Genomic DNA, 22,313 nt, shown 5'->3' on the forward strand with positions numbered 1-22,313 from the left:
GCGCTCAGAAATAGCCCACAACACTGTGTACCAGCGTCTGCACAGAGGAATTTGTGTTTTATTTTATTTTATTTGTATTTATTTGTATTATTTCATGTTTATTTATTTTTGAGAGAGGGAGGGACAGAGCGTGAGCAGGGGAGGGACAGAGAGAGGGAGACACAGAATCCGAAGCAGGCTCTGAGCTGTCGGTGCAGAGCCGCAGGTGGGGCTGGAAACCATGAACCACCAAATCCTGACGTGAGCCGAAGTCGGATGCTTCACCGACTGAGCCACCCAGGCGCCCTGGGAATTTGTATTTTAAAGTAAAAATGATGCAAGGCATTTATTGTTGAGGAAGAGCATTCCACTCCAGAATTAGGGATGGTTGAATGAGGGAAATGCTGGACAGCAAGGGAGACCAGAGCTGGTGACACAGAGGCCTTAAATCCTCCCAAGTCCCACCCTACTCAGAGTAAAGTCTAGACTCCACCGGACAGCCCAGGCCCTCCAGCCAGCTGCCTGTCGCCAGCTACCTTCCCCGTCTCATCTTTCTCCTCCAGTCAGATACTCCCTCTCGTTCCAGGTGCAATCCTACCTCAGGGCCTTTGCATCTGCTGTTCCCGCTGCCTAGAGCACAGTTCCCCCACCTCCTTCCAAGCCTGGCTCTCTCACCCCCTTCAGATCTCGGATGGACACCCACCTCCCATTTCGGGTCACCTTCCTATCACGTTGCCATATTTCTCCTTCTCCTGACACATCCCCATCAGAAATAATTATTTGACTTGTTTATCCATCAGCCATCTGAGAGTTCTGAGAGACAGGGATTGGTGTCCCCGGCACCTAGACCTGTGGACACAGTAAGTGCCCTGTGATGGTAGGACATGTATGAATGAATGATTGGAGAGAGGCTGACTTTGGCCACGGAGGCTAGGGAACCTCTCTGAAGAAGTGCCATTTGAGTAGGAACCTGAAGAACGAGCTGTTCCCTCCAGAAAGAGGGAACAGCAAATGTTCACTAAACAAGCTCAAGGGACAGCCTCTTTCCAACTCTCCTTTCCAAGGAGAGGCCCAGGCAACGTCTCCTTAAGAGAAAGGGCAAACTGAGGCCCCGAGAGTCACCCTAGGAGGTCACAAGGGCCGAAAGTTCCAAGGAGCCCTGAAGACCTTCTCCAACCTTCCTCTTCAGGTACAGAGTAGTCCACAGAGGCGAAAACTGTGTCCCTTGGTAAGGACCCTAAACAGGAGAAAGTGGGGGACCTTGAACATGTGAGCAACTTCACTCACCCCCTCTGCAGGCCTCAGTTTCTACATCTGAGAAATGGGAGAAGGAAGAGACAGAGTTAATGTGCACCTCAAGCAGGTAGCTCGGTGCGTGGCTCAGGACACACTCTTCTCAAGCTCAGAGAGGTTAAGAGACTCGAAGTTGTCAATATTCATCTCTAGGGGATACTGAGGGTGGTGTGGTGGGCCTGGCCCAGGCCTGTGGGGATCAGGGTGTGGAGACGATGGTGGACATGAATCCAAGAATCCTCGAGAACTTCCACGAGTGCCAGCCTGGGATGGAGGGTCAGGAAGGACCGTGCAGGGGAGGAGACGCTGAGCTGAGACCCAACCAGTGAGAATGAGGGTGGGGGTGAAGCAATCCAGGTGGTTTGGCACAGTATGTGCAAAGGCCCTGAGGTGGGGCCATAACTTGGGGTATGGAAAGCCAGCATGGGTGGAGTGCAGTCAGTAGGAGGGAGAGAGACGCCAGTGACCCAAATTGAAGGGGAACGTATGTTCTTATAAGTAGGTGGAGAGAAAAAAAAACAAAAACAAAATAAAAATGGGGAAATAAGGTGAGAGGCTGAAGGCAGATGATCTACAGGAAGGTTATAGCAGAATTTTATTCTCTTTTTTTTATGTTTCCATTATTTCCAAATTCTCTACAGTAAACACATATTACTTGTAAGTAAAGGGGGGGGAGGGAGAAATAATTATAAATACAAATCCCCTAAATCTCTGCCTTTTATTTATTTTTTAAATTTTTTCTAACGTGTATTCATTTTTGAAAGACAGAGAACGAGCAGGAGAGGGGCACAGAGAGAGAGAGAGGGAGGGAGACACAGAATCCGAAGCAGGCTCCAGGCTGCGAGCTGTCAGCACAGAGCCCGATGCGGGGCTCGAACTCACCAACCGTGAGATCATGACCTGAGCCGAAGTTGGACGCTTAACCCACTGAGCCACCCAGGAGCCCCTAAATTTCTGCCTTTTAAAAGTCTGGAAGGAAACGCACCAAGTTCGTGACCCAGATGAATTTTAATTCTCCCTCTGTGGCATTTGATCATTACTTGTGATGAGGATGAATCATATCAGTGGGATGGAATCATCAAGGGAATTATTTAGGAATGAAGCCAGCTGTCCTTGAAGCCAGGGGCTGCTTGATGACTTGTGTCATGTGTGATTCTTCAGGCAGGCGACGAGGGGCGGGGCGGGGAGATACTGAGGCTTCTGGAGGCGGGAATCGAACCTGATCCTGGAGCACGGAGCAGGCCCCTTCAGCATGAGCTCGACGTCGCGGGGAGCCGAGAAACGGCGGGTAAGGCGAGGAGAATCCCCGAATTCGCCCCGCCTCCCTTCCGTGCCTCCGTCCGCCAGGGGGCGCCGCTGGCTACTGTCCAGCTCCCAACTGCGCGGCCCAGCAGGCAAAACGGCCCTCTTTGCAACCCCGTTTCCCCATCCCTGAGATGGGCGCGGCGTTAATTTTGGGTGATAGGTTTATTTAACCCCAGAGACACGTTCAGTGCCCCACGTTTCTAAGATATTTCGGAGAGGTCACGGACACCACCCTCCAACCAAACTTTACCCAAGTACTAGGATCAGGCCATGGAGGGGAAACTGAGGCCCGGAACGGGCTGTGCCTGGAAAGAAAGCGTCAGAGGCCCCCTTCCCCCTACAGGGAGTCTGGGGGAGCCTCAGAAACAGGAGGTGTAGAGATTTGCCGTTGGGGGAGGGGGCGGATTCTGCACTTTGTTGCTGTTCTGTAAGAGGGAGAAAAGGGGGGCGGCAGGGGTCCCGGGGCTAGGGAGAACAGAACCCACAGACCCGAGGACAGAAACTACAGCCACTTAAAGCAACAACCAGTGAGTGCGCAGGCGGTCGTAAGCTAAATCAGTCTTCAGAGACAGTTCCCGGCACAGAGCCCTCTTTCCTGCTCGGTATTGGTCCCGACCGGAGCTCCTGAGCCAGAATCGGGTCTGGGACAAAGCTTTGGTGCTGAAAATTCTCCCGTTCGAGTTTCCAATCTCTTGCGTGGAGCTGCCTGGCAGATGAAGGCGAGGCGCCTGAGGTGGGGGTGCATCGCCTGGGGGCTGCCTCCCCACCCCCTCGTGCAGGGCTACACGCAGCGGGCCCCGCCCGGCACACAGCAGGTGCCCAATAAACATGTGATAAAGGGTGAACGAACCAAGTGATGGATGTCCCTCAAGAGTGGCCGCTGGAGAAGGTGGACGAGGGGCCTGGCGAGACACCCTCTTTCCACACCGGGGGTGGAAGCCCAGGAGGGAGAGATCCCAGGGGTGCTGGGAGAGGCTGCCTCCAGCCCAGCCCCTTGGAGAGCTCTCTCAGCAAATCCAGGTTCAGACTGGCCCCCAGCCAGCTGCCTTCGCTTTGACCGTGAGGACTGCCTAGAACTAAAAGCTTGGTCTTCTCCCTCAGTGGTAGGGGTGGTGGGGACGGGGGGACAGAGGCAAGGCAGGGGCCACCTCGGACCTCTTCCTGGAAGGCCCACCCACCCAGTCAGGAGCCATTAGGTCCCGAAGGGCTCAGCCATCACACTGGCCTCATGGTCCACGCAGGGCTTGCCCACAGGCCTCTGGTTGTCCAGGGGTAGGGCCCCAGGGTCTGGGCTGGCCTCAGGGACCAGCCGCTCAGTGTCGGGTGACTCCCAGACCTCCGTGTCCAATGTTGGTCCCTCCTCCTCCTCCTCCTCCTCCTCTTCTTCTGCCTCCTCCAGAGTCAGCTCAAACTGGAATCTGTCGGGGCCACCCTGCTCGGGGCGGGTGAGATCCACAGGACTGCGGGGGATCTTGCTCTGGTACCACTCACGGTTGTCCTCCAATGTATCTAGCAGGTCCTGTGCGTCTGGGTGCACGAGATCAGCCCACGTCTCCCACAGTGGGTGTGCAATGTAATCAATGAAACCCACCTGTGGGTTGATACAGGGCAGGGAGGTGGGGAAGGTAGCTGTGGCGTGAGTCACCGTGGAACCTAGACCTGGTCCGGCCTCCAGGCCTCTGCCCTGGTTGTTCCCTCTGTCTGGAATGCCAGCTCCCAACTCCTACTCATCCTTCAAAACCCTCTTCAAACAGCCCCTCCCCTGGGAAAGCGCTCCTGCCCCTTCTGGTCTCCCTCAACCCCTAAGTCTTTCTCCCTACCTCACCCCGGTCACCTCACCTCAGGGCCGGATGTATGTGGCCCCCAGACTGGGAGCCCCTCCAGGTTCCCCCGCCTCCACGGCACCCAAACAGGTATTTCCAAACTCCTCCCGTACGGATCCCTCCCCCCCCCCCTGCAACGGATCCCTCTCCCCGCAGTCCAGAGGGAATGCCTCCCGGGACTGACTCCACACAGCCCAGGGCAGACCTCACCCTTAGGCCACTTCCCCTCACTGGCCAGCTGTGGTCAAGCCAGGACTCCCGGGGTGGGCTCACCCAGCGTTTCCCTCCCCGATCCCCGGTGCCTGCTGGTGGCTCAGCCCAGGGGCCCTCACACCTGGGACTTCTCCACCGAGGCGGTGTGCTTGTCACACATGGGGCTGATATCCAGGCCTGATTCACGCTCCCGGTCGCCCTGCTGGAAGAACTCGGCCATGATGCGGTCGGTCCACCGGCGGTACAGCTCCAGCGGCTTGGTGGGGTTGCTGAGGTCAGCACAGTGTACCAGGTTCTGCAAGACCTGGGGAGACCAAGGCTCGGGAGGGCTCGGGCCGGGCCACTCTCAGGCCTGGTAGCCTCCGCGAGAGGCTGGCGCCACGAACACCCCCATCTTACGGGTGGGGAAACTGAGGCCCGGGTGGGAAAGAAGGGCCAAGGCATCGGCGTGTGGCTCTGGGTGCCTCCGTTTCTTCAAGCTGGCTGCGCAGCCGGTGCTTCGTAAGCAAAGCTAGGTGAGAGCCGTGGAAACCGAGGCTCCAGGGCCCATCTGGACACACACCTGGATGCGGTCAGAATAGTTGTCCAACAGCAGGACTCCAAGGCTTGTCACCTTCTTGGTCTCCACCATGGTCTTGAGGTCGGCCAGGAGGTTCATGTGTTTGGACATGTCCGTGGCCAGCACCTGGGAGCAGACAAGATGACGAGGATGAGAACTGCGCCCGCCCCACCTTCCAGACCCCACGCCCACTCCGCTCCTTAGCCCTCTGAGCCTCAGTACCCTCATCGGTGAAATGGGGGGGTGTCACAAGATTCACTGTAAACTCAGTTCACCAGAGGAGCTGAGTCAACGGTCCTTTCTCCAAGGTTGCTGGGTTCGTGAGGGTACATCCCACACATGGGACAGGGCACAGGGAGAGAAATTAAACCGGGGGCTGGGGTGCCCGAGGGCGGTGGTGAAGCCCAGCAGAGGGCATAGCCTGTGCAAAGGCCCTGGTGCTGGGTGAGCTGAGGAACACAGAGGAGGCAGTTGCGATGGCAGCTGAGGGGAGCAGTGAGTCTCAGGGAGGAGTGGGGGATTTATTCAGAGGGCCACGGGAGCCACAGGTGGATCTGAAACCAGCAAGGACCTGCCTTTGGTGCTCCCCAACCCCACTGTGGCCACCGTGCGGCCAGAAGGGCTGTTTTCAGACATTTGGAGGGAAGTTCAGCTCTGAGCACAGCCGTTTCAACTTAACTGAAAAAAATAATAATAATCAGTTTCACAGGACCCGAGCACAGCCAGCCCAGGAGTGATCCACACGCAGTGCGTGGGCTCCTCTGAGAATCAAAGAAAAATTTCAAAAGTTCTCCCCAAGCCTCCCACCCGCCCGAAATGATGTTCCTACCGGGGGTACCTATTGCCCAAGGCCCCAAGTCAAGACCACCTCACCAAACTTTTAATTCTTAGTTTCCTCTGAGCTATCCCCACATGCTGTTCCCTCTGCTAGAAACACTCCTCCCTACCTCATGGCCGCCACACCCTGCGAGTCCTGCCAATTTCAGTGTTCCCTCCCGGGGAAGCCCTCCCCAGCCTTGAGTACTCCCCTGCCTCCCCCCATCACGGCTCTATCTCTAGGTTCTCTCATCATGGCTCTGCCTGTGGGTTCCTCTCTCTCACAGGCCATTGAGTCTCCTAAAGTCTCCTCCACAGGCCATTTTTAAAAAATATTGTTTTAAGTTTATTTATTTTTGGGACAGAGAGAGACAGAGCATGAACGGGGGAGGGGCAGAGAGAGAGGGAGACACAGAATCGGAAGCAGGCTCCAGGCTCTGAGCGGTCAGCCCCGAGCCCGACGCGGGGCTCGAACTCACAGACCGCGAGATCGTGACCTGAGCTGAAGTCGGACGCCTAACCGACTGAGCCACCCAGGCGCCCCTCCACAGGCCATTGAGTCTCCTACTGGTCATTGGCACAGGGCAAGCACACAATAGGTGTCCAATAAACGCTTGTTAAATTAATGAAAGAGAGGCGCTTGGCTGGTTTAGTCTGCAGAGCATGCGCCTCTTGATCTCAGGATCGTGAGTTCAAACCCCACGTTGGGCGTGGAGCCTACTTAATTAAAATAATAATAATAATAATAAGTTAAATAATTAACGAATGAGACACAAGACCCCAAAGCCTACTGTTGTCTTTTGATCTGAAACATACCAAATGGACAGACTTATGGCTCAGAACAAAGTTGCACCTGGGACCCCAGAAACTCAGTTTATGAAACTCTGCCAGGATTTCATTTCCCCAGCCAAGGGTCCGGTGACCCTCACCCAGGGCTTGGATGGTCACTGCCCCATTTTACAGAGGAGGAAGCTCAGGTTCAGAGCGGAGACATGTCCAGGTCCGACCGAACCCCCAGCCAGGCCAAGATCACCCCCATCCCGTTCATAGCCGTGTCCTCACCATGTCGATGACCATCCTGCGCAGACTCAGCCGCTGCTTGGCACTGAGGTTCTGGAAGATGTCACAGTTCTCTGCCTGCAGCAGCTTGAAGCCCACGGCCAGGTGGTGGTTCTCCAGCACGGAGGCATCGTTGTACATGAGCGCAAGCTCTGAGTCTGGGGGGGGGGGGGGCAGAGAGCCTCAAGACCTGTCCACCCGCCACCTCCACCCAAAGGAGTTGGTAGGCAAACTCCTACTCGCGCATGAAGGCCCCAACTCTAATGCCCTCTATTCCGCGAAGCCTTCTAGAATTCTTTCCCCCTAGCCCTGCCCTGACCGCAGGTCTGGGGACATCGGTGTTCAGATCTCCCTCCTCGAGACCGGGGACCCCTTGAGGCGTCGGCGTGGCAGGAGGCAGTGCGCACTGAGGGCCAGCTGAATGAACAACTGAGTCACCGTCTTACTGGACTCTGGGCTGGTTGAGTAAGAAGGCTCCACTCTCATCCCAGGCTCTCCAAGGATGTATACAAGAGGCACCCAGTAATTATCTGAGTTTTTCCGACATCTCGAAGGGACCCTGAACTTTAATATTTTTTTAACGTTTATTTATCTTTGAGAGACAGAGCACGAGCAGGGGAGGGGCAGAGAGAGAGGGAGACACGGAATCCGAAGCAGGCTCCGGGCTCCGAGCTGTCAGCCCAGAGCCCGATGCGGGGCAGGAACTCACGAACCGTGAGATCCGTGACCCGCGCCGAAGCCGGACGCTTAACCGACTGAGCCACCGAGGCGCCCCGAAAGGACCCTGAGCTTTAAAACCTTTGTGGCCCCAGAGCAGCTCCGCCACGTTTGTTATCCTCTCATGTATTGAGCACCTACTGTGTACCTGGAACTGCTCTGAGCACCAAAGGGAAGGACTGTCCCAGCCATTTCACAAACGGGGAAATGAGGCTCAGAGCAGGAATGGGTGGGTCTGGGGTCAGATGATTGACAGGTGGGGCCCCACCCCCGACTCACTGGTGTTAACGAGGAACTGGTTGGAGACCCCAGGATGGTCCACGTCGTGGATGGCGCTGGCGAAGATAGCAGCCAGGACTTCCAGGTCTGTGAAAACGGCCTGGGCAGGCAGGCGGCGTGAGAAGTAAGGGGTGGGCTCCCTGCACCCTGCACCCACCCTGGCTGCCTCTAGACTTAGGGTAGTACCTCAAGGGCAGGTGTGGCCAGCAGCACGTGCGTGGACTGAGCCACGTCGGCGGCGTGTAGGCTGTTGTGGTAGGCCACATCGGCATGGTAGTGACTTTCCAACGTCAGAAGGTAGGTGACGAGTGTGTCTGCTGGGATCTGAAATGTCTTGAGCAGGTCTCGTTCCTGGTCCATCACAGGCCTCCAGTCAAGGCCTTGGCCTCTGGGGCAGCACCATACACTGTTCCTATGCCTTCTCTCCTTCTGAGCTCCTATCCGTCCCTCAAATGCCCCCTCTTCCAGGACGCCCTCCCTGCCCTCCCTCCGAACTCCCTTGGTCTCTGTCCTGCCCCTCTGGTCTATCCCTGACCTCACAAGCCCGGGGCTCTCTTCGCCCAGTCCTTCCCTCCAGCCCTGAGTCTCTTCAGGGCCAGGCTCCGGGCTGAGGCTTGTCGCCAATGCATTTTTCCACCTAGTGAACTCCTATTCGTGCTTCAGTACGCAGCTCGCATTGTGCCATTTGGGGGGATCGGGGAGGACTTGAAGAACGAGTGTCCCCCGAGGCCTTGGGGTAGGAAGATGCGAAGGAAAGAAGCCCAGTAGCGTCGGAAGCCAAGGGCGGGGAGGTACCTGAAAGATGTTGAACATGATGGTTGTAAGGGGCCGGTTCCCGCTTAGCTCTGCCACCTTGAACACGTCGAGCCCCCATTTGTTGGTATCTTCCAGTTCCTAAAATGCAAAGAACTGAAGCTTAACTCCAGCCCAGCTTGCTCCGACTCTGGACCCTTGACATCCCCCACCGGGCCTCAGGTCCTATGCTGAGCCCCACCTGCCCAATCTACAGGTGGGCAAACCGAGGCCCAAGGTAGGGCATCCACACAGGGCCAGGACCCAACGGCAAGTCTCGGTATTCCAGTTGGGGACCCACCTTGGCCAGCTGCCCCTCCTGGTCAGTCTGGACCCCAAAGCGTGGGACGGTGGCTGCAGAGAGGCCGGCACTGTGGGGGAGCCCACGCAGGCCGCTGATCTGGGACATGGGCCTCGGGGTCTCCGTGGGGGTCACCCTGGGCAACTCCATCTCAGTCTGCTGGTCTGTAGATGGAGCAGGGCGGGGCTCAGGGAAACTGATTCACCTGCTGGGGTCATCCTGCCTCGCCTCAGGTCACGGACCTTGCCAAACCTCAGGATCTACCTATTTCTTTCTCATCTGGATCAAAGTAAGCTTGGAGTAAAGTCCCTATCCGGCCCGTAGCTACCCTTCTCCGTTCATGGCTGATCTCAGGGACCTCTTCTGTTTGATATTGCCCGTCGGCAACCAGGGCTCAGCATTTTCCCCCAAAAAGCCAAATGTGCTTTCCATCTCCCAAGGTGGAGACCCAGCTGTCTCGTTCACGCCCTATCTCCCTTGGAAAACTTCTACTCGTACTTCAAAACCCTAGCTTGAATATGCCCCTCCACCTAACAGTGCCTTCTGTTCCTCTCTCTGGAACAGCTCTGACCCATGGGGTTGGAAGTGTCCGTGCCCAGCTCTGTCTCCCCAGGAGGCCCGTAAGAGAAGTCTTTTCTGTTTCTTGATTCTTCCTACCTCTATTGTGTTGCTCAAGCAGTGACCCACCACAGCTCACCCAGGAAGGTTCGGGAGATGTACTCGGACACCTGGTTCCCCGAGCGGCTGGTTTCAGACAGGTGAGTTAATTCCCGGTTCAGCATCCGCTTGAACTGCAGGGGAAGGTGAGGACAGTGATGATGGGGGCACCGTGGCCAGAGGCAAATGATCTGGGCTATCTGGCCCTCCTCACCTTGTTGGAGGCCATTCCCCCCACTGAGTGCCGCGTCTGCAGTGTCTCCAGCTGATCCAGACACCAGTCCAGCTCGTCCAGTGTCTCCAGAGCCAGCTTCTGCCCAGGGTCCTCTGGGGGCCGAGCTGGTCAGGAGGCCTGCCTCACCCTCCCCCCTCCCCGCCTTGGGGACCCCGCATCCCTCATGCCACCTTCTCTTGCATCTGGACCCCAGAGCCCTTCCCAATAAGGCCACTCAGGACCTCAGGACCTGAGTGGTAGACATGTCCCCAAGTAGCTGTGTGACCACGGATGGGCAGGTCTCTGCCCCTCCCTGGGCCTCAGCCTCCCCATCTGTAATACGGGTATGGCAGACCCCACCCCCAAAGGTGTTCTGGAGATTACAATTAGCAAGTCCCTAAGGACTCATGGGCTGAGTAGGTCGCCACGGAGAGGAAGTTCACAGCCGTCCAGCTGTGGGAGGAAGGGGAAGGGGCAGGCACATTACCTGTAAGTGGAGGGGGCTGACTGCCAAATAGGGGGTTTTCCACCGACGCCTGCCTGCGGTACAGATGGCCTCCCTCACTCATGGGCCCCGCCCCCAAGTCCCCCAGGCCCCGCCCCTACCCACCCCTTGCCCCGCCTCGCCCCGTCCCTCAGGTCGCCGGCCACCTTATTTCGGGTCAGGCCCCACCGCAGCTTCGCCCACCTGTCTTCAGGCCCCGCCCCTCTAGGCCTCGTCCCGCCCCCTCCTGCCCTTCCCTCCCGCAGGCCCCGCCCCGATGCCCGCCCGAGTTGGCCCCGTCTCTTTCTCGGCTTGACCCCGCCTCCGCCCCGCCTTCTGCGTACGTGGCTGCCCCGCGGCCTTGCAGGTGGGCTAGGGCTGCGACGTTGCTCCGAACCGTTCTCAGACTTGCAAGGACCTGTCGGAAGGGGCGCGATCAGCGCTGGAAAGCAGGGGTCGGTTCTCCCCGCTTGGCCCAGGGGAGGAGGGGCAAATGGTGGGCACCCACCTGGGCAAAAGGCGTCACAATCATGTCTTCTCCGTGTCTGCGGGGGGGAGACGGGACATCAGGAAGGGCGGCCAAGAGAAGCCCTCACGCTGGTTCCCATCTTCCAGCTTTTTATACATATATATGTATATAGATATATTTTAATGTTTATTTATTTTTGAGAGAGAGAGAGAGCGAACATTGGAGGGAGGGGTAGAGAGAGAGAGGAGACAGAGGATCCAAAGCAGGCTCTGCGCTGACAGCGGGCCTGATGTGGGGTCTGAGCTCACCGCTGGGAAATCATGACCTGTGCTGAAGTCCCGATGCTTAACCGACTGAGCCACCCAGGCCCCCCACACCCACCGCCTTCTTCCAGCTTTTACCCAGACTATGCCCTCTACTGAGTGTGACCTCCCCACATGACTCCACCTTTGGTCCCTATGCTCCCCTCACCTGACTAGTCCGAAAGCCACCAGAGCTCCTCTGACCAAGCCCCATCTCACAAATAGTGAACCATGGGCAGCAGAGGTCTTAAGAGAGGCAAGGCGGAAATTACCGTGTTTTTCTTTTTTCTTTTTTTTTTTTTTGAATTTTCTTTTTTTTAATTTTTTTTTCAATATATGAAATTTATTGTCAAATTGGTTTCCATACACCGTGTTTTTCTTTTCAGTATGGCTACCACGAAGCTCAAATCAAGGCGTTTGTTCGGTTGCTGTCACTGAACTTAACATCTCCGGATCGCCACCGAACTCCAGGCTGAAGTCAAGCACAGAGACTTACTGGGTATCATTCTCAGCATGCTCGACTGAATAAGGGACCTGCTTAAACTGCAAAGCCCAGCTCAAGTGACCACTTGAAGGCGGTTTGCTGAATGGAGACATTAAGGAAGGAGGGACGAACAAGGAGGTGTCATCCCATCAGTCTTGGACTCACAGATCACTAGCCACAGAGGAGTTCCGAGACATGGCCTTGGGTGACAGGTCGTAGTCGCTGTCGGAGCGGTACAGGAAGGACTCTCGCCTCTGGCCGTGCTGAGCAGGGGCCTGGATGACCCGGCCAAGGCCAGGCCCGGCCTGAGGCTCCAGGGTGCTCCTCCCGCACGACAGTCCATTTTCCAGATCAAAGCTGAGGGCAGATTAGGCATGGTCAGTGCCGAGGGTCCTGGCATGTGGAGGCCTGGCCGTGGCCCACACCCGCTGTCACATCCTCCCCGGGGGGCCTCGGTGGGTTGGGCAGAATAGCCTCCGGCTCGTCTACCTCCCCACAGGCACACGCCTACTCAGGGACCGCGTGCCTGTACCCCGGAGCCTTTCCCACTGGGAGCAACCTGGGCTCTGGGACATGAGTTTCGGATCTGTCCCCAAGTGACTGTGTGACCGTGGGTGGGTTTCAGCCTTTCTCTGGACATCAACCACTTGGTCTCTAATGTGGGCGTGGTATACTCCTTCCCGGAGGAGGCTTTTAGGGAGTTACAACAGAGGACCTGACGAGGGGCAACTGTGTAAATGAAGGTCGAGGTCGCATGGTAAGTTCACGGGGACTGGAAATGACTTCCTGGGTTTTCCTTTCTGGAGACCAGGGTCCTGCCTGGATCTGACACGCCCCAAGGCTCCCCCAGCCAGCTTAGGAGATGCTCCCATCACCTGCCCCCACCCCCAGCACCCAGGCCACAGCCCATTCCTTATGGCCCGGCCCCAATCTCCACGACCACGCCCCCAGCTCACTTGGCCTTATCCTCAGTTTCCCCACTCGCCTGCTTCGTTTTAGGTCCAAACGCTCTGCCTGTTCTTTTCCACCTCCGGGCCTTTGCACAGGCTGTGCCCTCTGCCCGGAGCACCAACGTCCCTCCCTCGGGTGCCCCTTGTTTCGGATAATGCCCAATACCCCCTCCCAGCTGTCAGCCCTTGTGTCTCCATCATGCCACACTCTGACTGGGTAATGGGTATCTACACCCCTACCCCTTGGGATTAGAGATCAGAGAAGAAGTGGGAGGGGCCCGGGGAAATAGAAGTGTGGGAGAGGAGTTAGGACAGTGAGCAGTTAGCAACCAGGGAGAGGAGGGGCCATCTGTGTGTGGGTCATGGGCTTTTGAGAAGCGGATAGGCAGGAGAAGCGAAGACAGGAAGACACCGGAGACCGCCCCAAACATGGGGCTCCTGGCTAAGGGCCGGTGTCCGCTTCGTCCCCTGCGAAGGGACCCCATCCCACACCACGGGCCAGGATCAGCGCCTGCCTGAAGATTCTGAGCAGGGGATTCGGCTCAGACCGTGGTGGGGGTGGGGAATTCGACAGGATTCTGTCCAGTTCGGCCGGATTCGGTCTGGGTCGGTCAAGTACAGCCAGGTTTGACCCGAGTTTGGTCTGATCACACAGGTTTGGGCCTGGTCCAGATAGGTTCGGTCGGGTGAATTCGGTAAGATTCGGATACGTCCGACCGCGCTCGGGAAGGAAGGTTCGGCTACATTCGGTCATGTTCGCCTAAATCCGGCAGCGCTAGGTTTCCGAGCAAGTCCGGGTGGCCCTCGACCCGAGTCGGGCGTATTCGGCTTCGTCCGGCCTCACTCGGGCGAATTCGGGCATATTCGGCTACGTCGGCAGCTCTCGGCCTTTTCGAGTTCGCCGCCTCCCTGAGAATCCCCAGGCTGCTGGGACCTCCGAGCTCCCGCTTCGTGACGTCACCCTTAGGGGCGGGGCTTCTTAACCCTACCCTGCCCAGGCCGGGGCTTGGTGGCGGGCAGCGAAACACCCTGGAGGGCTAGCGTCCCTCGGAGGGGGGAGTCCTGCCCTCGGAGGGGGGAGTCCTGGGGGTGGTGCACCTCTACCCCTTCCTTGCCTCTCCTCAAATGTTCTGGAAGAGCAAATCTATGGATCAAGAGGGAAACAGGCCAGGAGAGGCAACAGGGTGCTGGATTCGCATCCAAGTAATAGGTGCAGAGGGTTAAGGGCTGGGCCGGGATTTTCGCGCCGCGAGAAAAGCTGTTTTTCTTTCTGCTCTAAACTTAGCCCGGAGCGGCGGGGTCAGACCGTGATTCCATGACGCGGGCGGCGCGGAGCGAGGTCGCCTGGACTATGAGAATCGCGCGTCTTAGGTAAACTGAGGCAAGAGGGCCCCGGAGGAACCCACCCTCCTCTAGTCTCACCTTCTGGGACTGGTGGCTCTCCCTCAACGCCTTTGAGCTCTCTCCGGAGAGGACCTCTCTCCCTCCGCAGGGACCCCTCTTCGCGGGCGTCTGGTGCCCTGGGGACGCTCTCCGGGATCTGGGCCACCCCTCCAACCCCTCCGGGGCTGAAATGGAGCCATCAAGGACCACGGTCACGACTCCCTCCACCCTGCCAGCTGTCGCTGGCCGTGTGACCTTGGTGAAGGGACCTCCAGTCCCTGAGCCGCCAGGTGCCAAATTATCAAGTGAGTAGTAACGCGGCACGAATCCAGCGCAAGGCGCCAAACGCGGTCCGCGCCCACAAGCCCCACCTCCCGCCCCAGCCTCGCCCCCGAGCCCCACGAGGTCACAGCTTCCTGAAGGGGTCGGGGTTCGAACCCGAACAGTGGGTCGAGTCTTTGTAGGACGCGTGTGGGGCTGCGCGGAGCCAGCGCTCCGCGAGGGCAGGTCCGCTTTCACCGGGGGACACACAACTCTCCCGCTTACGCTGCGAACGCCCTGTTTCGAGGGCCCCGTCAAATCAGGTCTTCATCTGTAGACGCCGAAGGCTTAGTGTGAGCCCCCCCCCTCCTCCCCGGGGGCCATCTAGTCGCTGGCTCCGGGACCCGACTGGGGAGCGAGACCAAGGGGAGGAGTCATTTCCTCCTCCCCTCACCGCCAGGGCGTTCAGCCCGCCTGCCCCGGCCGACGAGGGTCAGGAGGAGACGTGAGCCTCAGCCCGTCCGGCTCGGGGCTGCACATCTGGAAAGGGACAGACGCTGGTCCCCAGGGCATGTGGACAGGCAGCGGGTGGAGGGAGACAGAAATGGAGAAAGAGTCTCCAAGTACGAGAGACCGAGAGCGGGCAGAGGGAGAGAGATCCCGAGAAAGAGAGGGAGGGGCAGAGCATCCCTACCCGGATTCCCCACCCGGCTCCAGCTGTCCCTGACTCTGCCCTTCCCACCTCCGGCCTGGCGGTTCTGGCGACCCCCGCCAGGCCCTCCTTCTCGCCTCACCACAGCGGATGGGCCACAGTGAAGCGCCGCTGCAGGCGGATACTCTGGTTCACCAGGAGCTTCCGGAAGAGCCCGGGGAGCCGCGAGGGGAGCCCCGGGGAGAGCCGGGCCCGGGGGCCGGGGCGGGCGCGGGGGGTCCCTGCATCGCCAAGACCGCATGGAGGCTGCACCCAGCGCGGGCTGCGCGGGACCTTTTCTGGACAGCCGCGGGGGCGGGGCCCGGCGGGGAGGGGGGGCAGAGGGCGCACTGGCCCCGCCTCGCCGCGGGACCTCTCCTTGATGCCCCCACCGGGACCAATGGGGGAAACTGAGGCACTGAGCTGGACGCGACTCTCTGCTCCCTCCCTTTGGGGGTGGCCCCGTGGGTCCCAGAACCCGGATCTTACGCCACTTCTCTCTGCCTAAATGTCCCTAATTAGAGCAGCTTCTGGGGTTGGTAACTTGGCTGAAAAGAGTGAAATGCGGAAGTCAGTAAGGGAAGCGTCCCCCTTTGTGAGAGGGTCACAGAGGCACGGAGTTTACCGAGGGGCTGCCCGCGTCTCACGCAGGGCTTCCAGCGCCCCTCTGCCCATTTCCCATACGGAGACAATGAGGCCTGGAGCCACTCGGCGCTGCCCAGCAACTACAGACCCTTAACCCTTTGCCAGGTGGAGAAACAGGCTTGGAGGGAGGTAGTAACAGGCACAAGGCTTTGCTGCAGGGCAGCGGGGTTCAAACCCAGCTCCCCCTCTCTGAGTCCCCCTCCACTAGGCCCCGCATGACCCCCACCCACTCTGACATTCCCCAGGCCCCGTCTCTGGATCCTTTCCTCTCTTTTGCTGTTCCTACTAGACAAACATCCGCACTCCACTCTCGCCAGGTCTTCCGTCTGTGAAGCATCAACTGCCTTTCCTCTGCCCCAGGAGGGACCCCAGGGGGCCTGGAAAGGGAGGTGTGTGTCTGGGGGTTTCCAGGGGTCTGTAGCAGGTGTTCTATCCTCTGAATGCTGGCACTGGGATGGCCCTGCCCCATTCCATAGGAAAGGAAACCAAGTCTCAGGGTATCACACTCGGAGGCAGGACCTCGAATGCCCATGTTTTAGGCAGAGGCAGCTCTAAGTGCATCTGTGTCCCTGCTGTGGGATGACACCCCCTCCCCCGCCTGGGCTTTGCCCCAGGGCACTTCATGAGTTTTGGGGTCCTTAGACAAACGGCACCCCCCTTTCTGGCACTCCTAGGGGAATGTGAGATACAATGGCGGTGGTTAGAGCTTCAGCGGGGACGCCTGAGGTGCTACAGGCAGGAGAACTCTGACTCTCTCCTGACTCCCAACCATCCCGTTGTCCCCATTGTACAGGTGAGAAGGCGGAGGCTCAGAGAAGTAGGGTCCCGCTGGGGCTCAGGAGTGCAGAGAGTCTCAAGGACCTGGCTGGGAACCCCCTCCTGCTCCCATGGCCCTGCAACCGGACACCTGGTGGGAACCAGACTTGCTGTCCCAAGACAAAAATACCATCTGTAGTTGCTGTGGCTGGACCTAATTATAGCCGGTCCCCAGGGGATAGAGGCCGCCAGGATCAGCCTGGTGGAGGCACTGGGGACAGGGTCAGGGGAGCCTTGATATCACCTCGGCCCCGTGGGAGGGGCTTGGAATTGCCTGGTGTCCCCAAGGAGAAACTGAGGCACGGAGAGACTCAGTCCCTCCCCAGAAGTCACAGACACGAAATGGAGAGCTAAGACGAAATGCATCGACCCAAACTGCTTCCTACTAGCCTGGAGCTGAGCCAAGGGCTGTGCATGTAAAAGTCAGTTGATTTTCAGAGCAAACTCTACAAAGTGGGGACTATCGTGCTCATTTTGCCGATGGGGAAATTGAGGCACAGAGAGGCGGTGTTCACTTGTCTGGGGGAGTGGTGGGGCCAGGGTCATTCAAGCCGAGGCAGGAGGGCTCCCTAGCTTGTGCCCTCTCCCACTTAATGCTTAACTGGCTCCAGCCCCTCTGGAGTCCCAGAGGCTACTCTGACATTCATGTTTGATCAAAAGTTTTAACAGTTTAATGGTTTGAAACATTAATAGATTCAACTTTAAATATTTTATTAACAGTTTTAACAGTAATGCTCTATTAATAGCTTTTGGGATGGAGAAACTGAAGCCTGGCCGGCTTGACTGCGGGAGGCCCCGAACCCAGCCGGGTAAAGAGCTGAGGCTGAAGGAGCGGTGGACGTGAGGACTCCCACCTTGACTTTGTCCCTGTGTGCTGCATGACCTGAGGAAGTGCCCAGCACTCCAGGGCCCTTAACATATCACTGGAATCCACCCCCCCCCCCCGCCCCCGCACCCCCTTTGAGCATTCCTTCCCTGGGCAGACACTTTTTTCCTCTGCCACCAGGTGGCCCCAGTGAGATGGGTGCTGTTGTGCCCATTTTACAGACAAGTAAACTGAGGTCTGGAGAGGAGCCACGACTTGCCGAAGTCCCCACGGAGAGTCTAGACAAAGGGAGGAGGGTGGGGGCTGAGTTCCAGTTATAGATGCTCACATGGGGCAGATCTCACCCTCCTCTGCTCCAGACCCTTTCCATGGCGCCCCGTTGCCCTTCTGTCTCAACCCCCACCTCTCTGAATGCCTTGTATGGTCTGAACCTTTTGAGGTCTGAGCCTCCCTCACCCCCCTCCTTCCTCTTGGCTCCCTCTGCTCCAGCCTCTTCCCCCCTCCTTACTTTTCCTTGAACCAACCAGGTTCATTCCCACCCCATGCCTGTGCCCAAATGCTTTTCTCCGGCTGACTGTTCGTGTTTCAGGTCATAACTGGAGCACGACCCCCTCCAGGAAGCCCTCCCTAACTAGATGGGCAAATATCCTCTGAGCGTCCTTCTCTCATAGGTACAGTTTCACATTTCCTGCCATGATTATTTGATCTGGATCTGCCTCGCCCACTAGACCCTCAAAGGCAGGAAGGACATGCCTTTGCTCACAGTGTGCCCTCGGTGTGTGGCACTCAGTATGTAAATGAATAAGAGAGGTTCCCCTCCCACCCTCCGGCCACAGTGATCTGCGTTCAGCTCTTCACAGAGCTGTTCTGGTCCTCTTTGACTCTGAGGCTTGGCACATTCTATTCATTCTGCTCGCCATATCCTTCCCTTCATTCTCGCTGGCTAAATTCTCTTCATCCTTCAGTTTAAGCTTAGATGCCACCTGTTCCAAACCATCTTTTCTCACCCCCCTGCCTGCCCCATGCTGGATCAGAAGCCTCCTCTGAGCTCCCCTGGCACCCTGACCTCTCCCCATTGCAACACAGGTCACTCTGCTGTTTCCCCCTGGTGTGAGTATCTCCACCTCACCTGTCAGCACCTGTCAGCACCTGTTTACCCATGGCTGAGTCTCCAGTACATAGTACTGGAGCCTGGCACATAGTAGGTGCTTAATAAACGCTTGCTGAACCAGATGCTAGCATCCTCCCAGACCACATGATCTGCCTGGGGCAGTAGGGAGGACAGCCAGAGCTGGGGAACGAGGCTCCCACACAGAAAGTTCAAGACAAAATGTAGAAAGTACAGATTCGTGTTTGCATCTCACTGTCAACACTGCTGTTCAAAGAAGCATTGCCACTTTTTCAGGACCACACAGCAGGTTAGCCTTGAACCCAGCTTCCCCGAGGGCTGAGACCCTCCCCCACACACCGGCATATATATGCACATGATGCACATGCACACACACTCAGAGGAACACAGTCCCCTGCCTTCCGGAGCCACTTGGAGTCTCCCCCTAGATGGGCCCAAACCCGTCTGTTTGTTCTTTCTTGAAGATGGAAAATCATGAGTCACTGGGAGTGGGGACAGGAGGAGCTGAGGGATGGGGGGCGGGGGCTGGTGGGGGCATGGGGCCTGCTGGGTCACCTGGGAACAGCTCCAAATCCTCTGGGCCATGGGGCCCATCTGCCCCAGATGTCTCCCAGAGCTGCTAGAGGACCAGGCTGGGAGTGTTAGTCCAGGCTTGTCGGCCAAGTAAGAAGTTAGTGGCCCCAGGAGGTCCATGGGCCAAAGTGGGAAAAATGAAAATCAAGATCCAGAGAGGAAAGCAACTCATCTGACGTCACCCTGCCTGGCCTCAAACCCAGGACTCTAGATCTGGCCTAGAGTCAGGTGGCTCCCACTCCCATTCAAGGAAGGCCTGGGGTTTCTAGATCCTGCTTCTCAACCCTCCACCTCCTCAGACTTCTAGCCCTGAGACTCCCAACTCTGGTCCCTCTAAGGCCCCCCGCTTTACCTCTCTGTGTTCGTTTTCTGTCTTATTCCCCTGCCTGCCACCCCCTTGGTTTATGTGAAAAAGGAGCAGCAGCCCTCCCTTTTTACCCCCCCCCCATCTCCACCCCATCCCTTTTGATGTGGAAAAAGCATGCTGTGTTCAGTCTCCCCAAGAGGCTCTTCTCCTCCCCAGGTCACAGGGGGCAGGGTGGAGAGGGGTGGCCAGACAGACCACAGAGAAGCTCCTTCCCCCAGCGCTGTGGATAACCTGCCCTGGTCCTCTCATACACACTCCCCAAGGTGCCCTCAGATACTCACGGTGACCACCAACCCCACAAACGTCCCAGGACATTCCAAGATCTGGAGGACCCTCGGACACCCAGCTGGGTCAGAGTGAGATCACCCTCAGTCACACACCCGTGGGCACCACAAGGGGAAACACATAGGCACGTACGCAGCGATGTACGCACACCCAAACGCGTCCGGTCAGCCACAGACACAGCTGGCTCTGGACACGCACAACAGGTCGGAGTACACACGGGTGCAACTGCTCAGACTCAGACACACACTCAGATGTAACTGCACCTTAACACAACCAGTCACAAACCCATAAGCACAACCCTCCAGCTCCAACCCGCATAAAGAGCAGCTTTTTCCTCCAAAGAACCGGCCTCAAGCCAAGCAGCAGAGACCCCCGCCCCTGGAGAAGCAAGGACCCTCCCCCACTCCCGCCAGGCCCCGCGCGCCCCTCCCCCACGCCTTGGGAGTGCCCTGCCCCCGCCCACCTACCGCCTGTAGAAGGAGGTGGGCCAGGAGCGCAGCGACTTCTCGAGCCCGGGCCGCGGGCTCCGGTCCCGCTCACTGCGGCCCGCGGACTTGTCCGGGTCCGAGTAGAAGCGCTGCTGGATGCGGATGGGGCGCCGGGGCTGACGCCACAAGTGCTTCGGGGGTCTGGCTATGCCTTGGCGGCTGCGAACGCGCCTCAGCTCGCTGGATGCCTCCTCCCCTTCTTGGACCCCTGGGGTCTCCATGCGCCAGAAGAAGGCGGCAGGGAGAGCAGGGAGCAGAGAGAGCAGGGCACGGGAGCCCCGAGAACGAGGAGTATCTGCGCCCGCCCGGGTCGGGCCAGGACCGGGGGTGGAGGCGACAGCGAGCAGCTGTCCGCGCCGGAGGTGCTGAGGCGGGAGAAGGTAGAAACAGGGACTCAAGGTGGGGCTGACACCAAGGAGCTGTCCTTGCCCAGATGGTGCTGAAGGATAGCACGGAAAGAAGAACTTGGGGGTGGGGGTTGGAAACAGGGGCTGGGGATACCCCGAGAGCAGAAAATGGTTTGCTGTCCTCCCCTCTAGTGCCGAGTGAAAAAGGGTCAAGACATGAGCTTGGAGTGAAGACAGAGATTGTCCTCCCTGTTGCTGCCGAATGGAGAGCTGGGAGACAGGGGCTCTGGAGATTCCCCAGCGCTAAGGCTCTGTCCCTTCTCCTGGTGCTGAAGGGGAAGGTAGATTCAGGGACTCCGGGTGGATGAGATGCGAGGAGCTAGCTGCAGGAAAGCGCAGAGACAGGGGTTCAGGAACACCTCCACACCGGGGCGTCGTCCGCCCAGGAGGTGCTGAAAGCTGAGCAGCGGCGGGTCCTCAACCCTCCCCAATGACTGTAGCAAGGAGCAGTCTGGAAGCAGAGTCAAGGGCTCTGGTCTTCAGAAGTAGGCACAGATGGTGTTTCTCTGTCAAGCTCAGGAAGGTGGGATTAGCAGTTCAGTCCCAGATGGGGTCTCCTGGGAGCCCTGAAGCCCCTACTCACACAGGGCAGGGATCCGGGAAGGGCAGAGAAATGGGGAGGGCTGTAACAGGGCCCTCCCATCCCTGGGGTGGGCACACAGAAACTGCGTCTAGTCGGGGCTGACAACAGCGGAGGTGGGTAGAGAGGGGCACGCTTTCATAGCCACACCAACGCCTAGACCCTCGGCGGAAATGGTGGGATCTCATTCGTCCCACTATGCCTTGGGCCCCACCTCACAGCCATGATTCCTGCCCTCAAATCCCAGGCCTGCCCCTCCCTTCCCCAGTTCTAGAAACTCAAGGCCCTACCCACCAGACATCCTAATCCCAGGAGTAATTTCCTGGTAAGTGGCAGAGGGAGGGTGAGAACATTTTCTATTATGGTTAACAGAAGCAGACATGGACAAGAGCAGGGCCGGGTTGGTGGGTGCAGTCTCTGGGCCGGGGCAGGGATGCATTTGGGGCCACTTGGTGCAGTAGATTTGGGGGCAGGAAGAGCCATGATCTCAGAAGGCCATTTCAAGGATATTTCTCATGGAGACCACCCTCTACCCTAGTTGTGGCCCCAGGTTGGAGAAAGGGGACATGTTTGGCCAAACAGACTGGGTTCAGCACAAACAACTCTTCTATGTACTTTACTTTCATGGCTCAGTCATTGCCCTTCCTCTCAGCCCCCTGCCCTCTAAAGCTGATAGTGGGAGATAACTTGGTCCATTGGCAGGGAACATGGGTTCTCCCACTGGCTGGCTGTCACTCCACCCACCCCCCCCAGCCTGTTTTCTATTCTGGAAAGTGGGGATAATGTTCGTGTCCTACATCCTGGCATTGTTGGGAGGGTGAAAAGGGATGTCACCTGTGAAGGGTCAAAGACTAGGAGCTGTCCACACCAGTCCCCCTAGCCTTTTACTCCTGCTGGTGTCCACCAATGCTTGGTTTGTCTACCTCGTAAATAACTTCTGTATCTGCCTACTTCTCTCCAGCCCATGGCTCCACCTTGGTCTACGTACCACCATCTCCTGCCCAGAACTGCCCAGGCGTCTTCATTGGGCTCTTGCTGCTTCTACCTCTGCCCTTGACAATTCTACTCAGTAGTCACAGAGAATTTTTTAAGTGCCAATCTGACCAACTCACTCACTTGAAAACCCACCCATGGCTCCCCGTTGCACACCATGAGGTCTTATGTGG

At 57.9% G+C, this 22,313-nt stretch overlaps 1 protein-coding gene across 1 annotated transcript in view; it reads right to left on the bottom strand.

Moving 5' to 3' along the window:
• Nucleotides 1-3,205: 3,205 nt before the first annotated feature.
• Nucleotides 3,206-22,313, bottom strand: part of PDE4C (phosphodiesterase 4C) — a 32,806-nt gene continuing 13,698 nt past the window's right edge. Inside the window, exons 5-19 of the mRNA XM_042978594.1 lie at nt 11,912-12,103; nt 11,000-11,036; nt 10,836-10,909; nt 10,495-10,547; nt 10,008-10,120; nt 9,834-9,927; nt 9,137-9,300; nt 8,839-8,937; nt 8,230-8,394; nt 8,044-8,143; nt 7,051-7,205; nt 5,176-5,298; nt 4,735-4,917; nt 3,428-4,168; nt 3,206-3,283 (exon numbers count right to left, since the gene is read on the bottom strand). Of these exons, the coding sequence (XP_042834528.1) occupies nt 3,770-4,168; nt 4,735-4,917; nt 5,176-5,298; nt 7,051-7,205; nt 8,044-8,143; nt 8,230-8,394; nt 8,839-8,937; nt 9,137-9,300; nt 9,834-9,927; nt 10,008-10,120; nt 10,495-10,547; nt 10,836-10,909; nt 11,000-11,036; nt 11,912-12,103 (1,951 nt within the window). The 3' untranslated portion in view covers nt 3,206-3,283; nt 3,428-3,769. The remainder of the gene's footprint in view (nt 3,284-3,427; nt 4,169-4,734; nt 4,918-5,175; nt 5,299-7,050; nt 7,206-8,043; nt 8,144-8,229; nt 8,395-8,838; nt 8,938-9,136; nt 9,301-9,833; nt 9,928-10,007; nt 10,121-10,494; nt 10,548-10,835; nt 10,910-10,999; nt 11,037-11,911; nt 12,104-22,313) is intronic.

Source organism: Panthera tigris, chromosome A2 (assembly GCF_018350195.1).
Source record: "Panthera tigris isolate Pti1 chromosome A2, P.tigris_Pti1_mat1.1, whole genome shotgun sequence".
Classification (NCBI taxonomy): domain Eukaryota; kingdom Metazoa; phylum Chordata; class Mammalia; order Carnivora; family Felidae; genus Panthera; species Panthera tigris.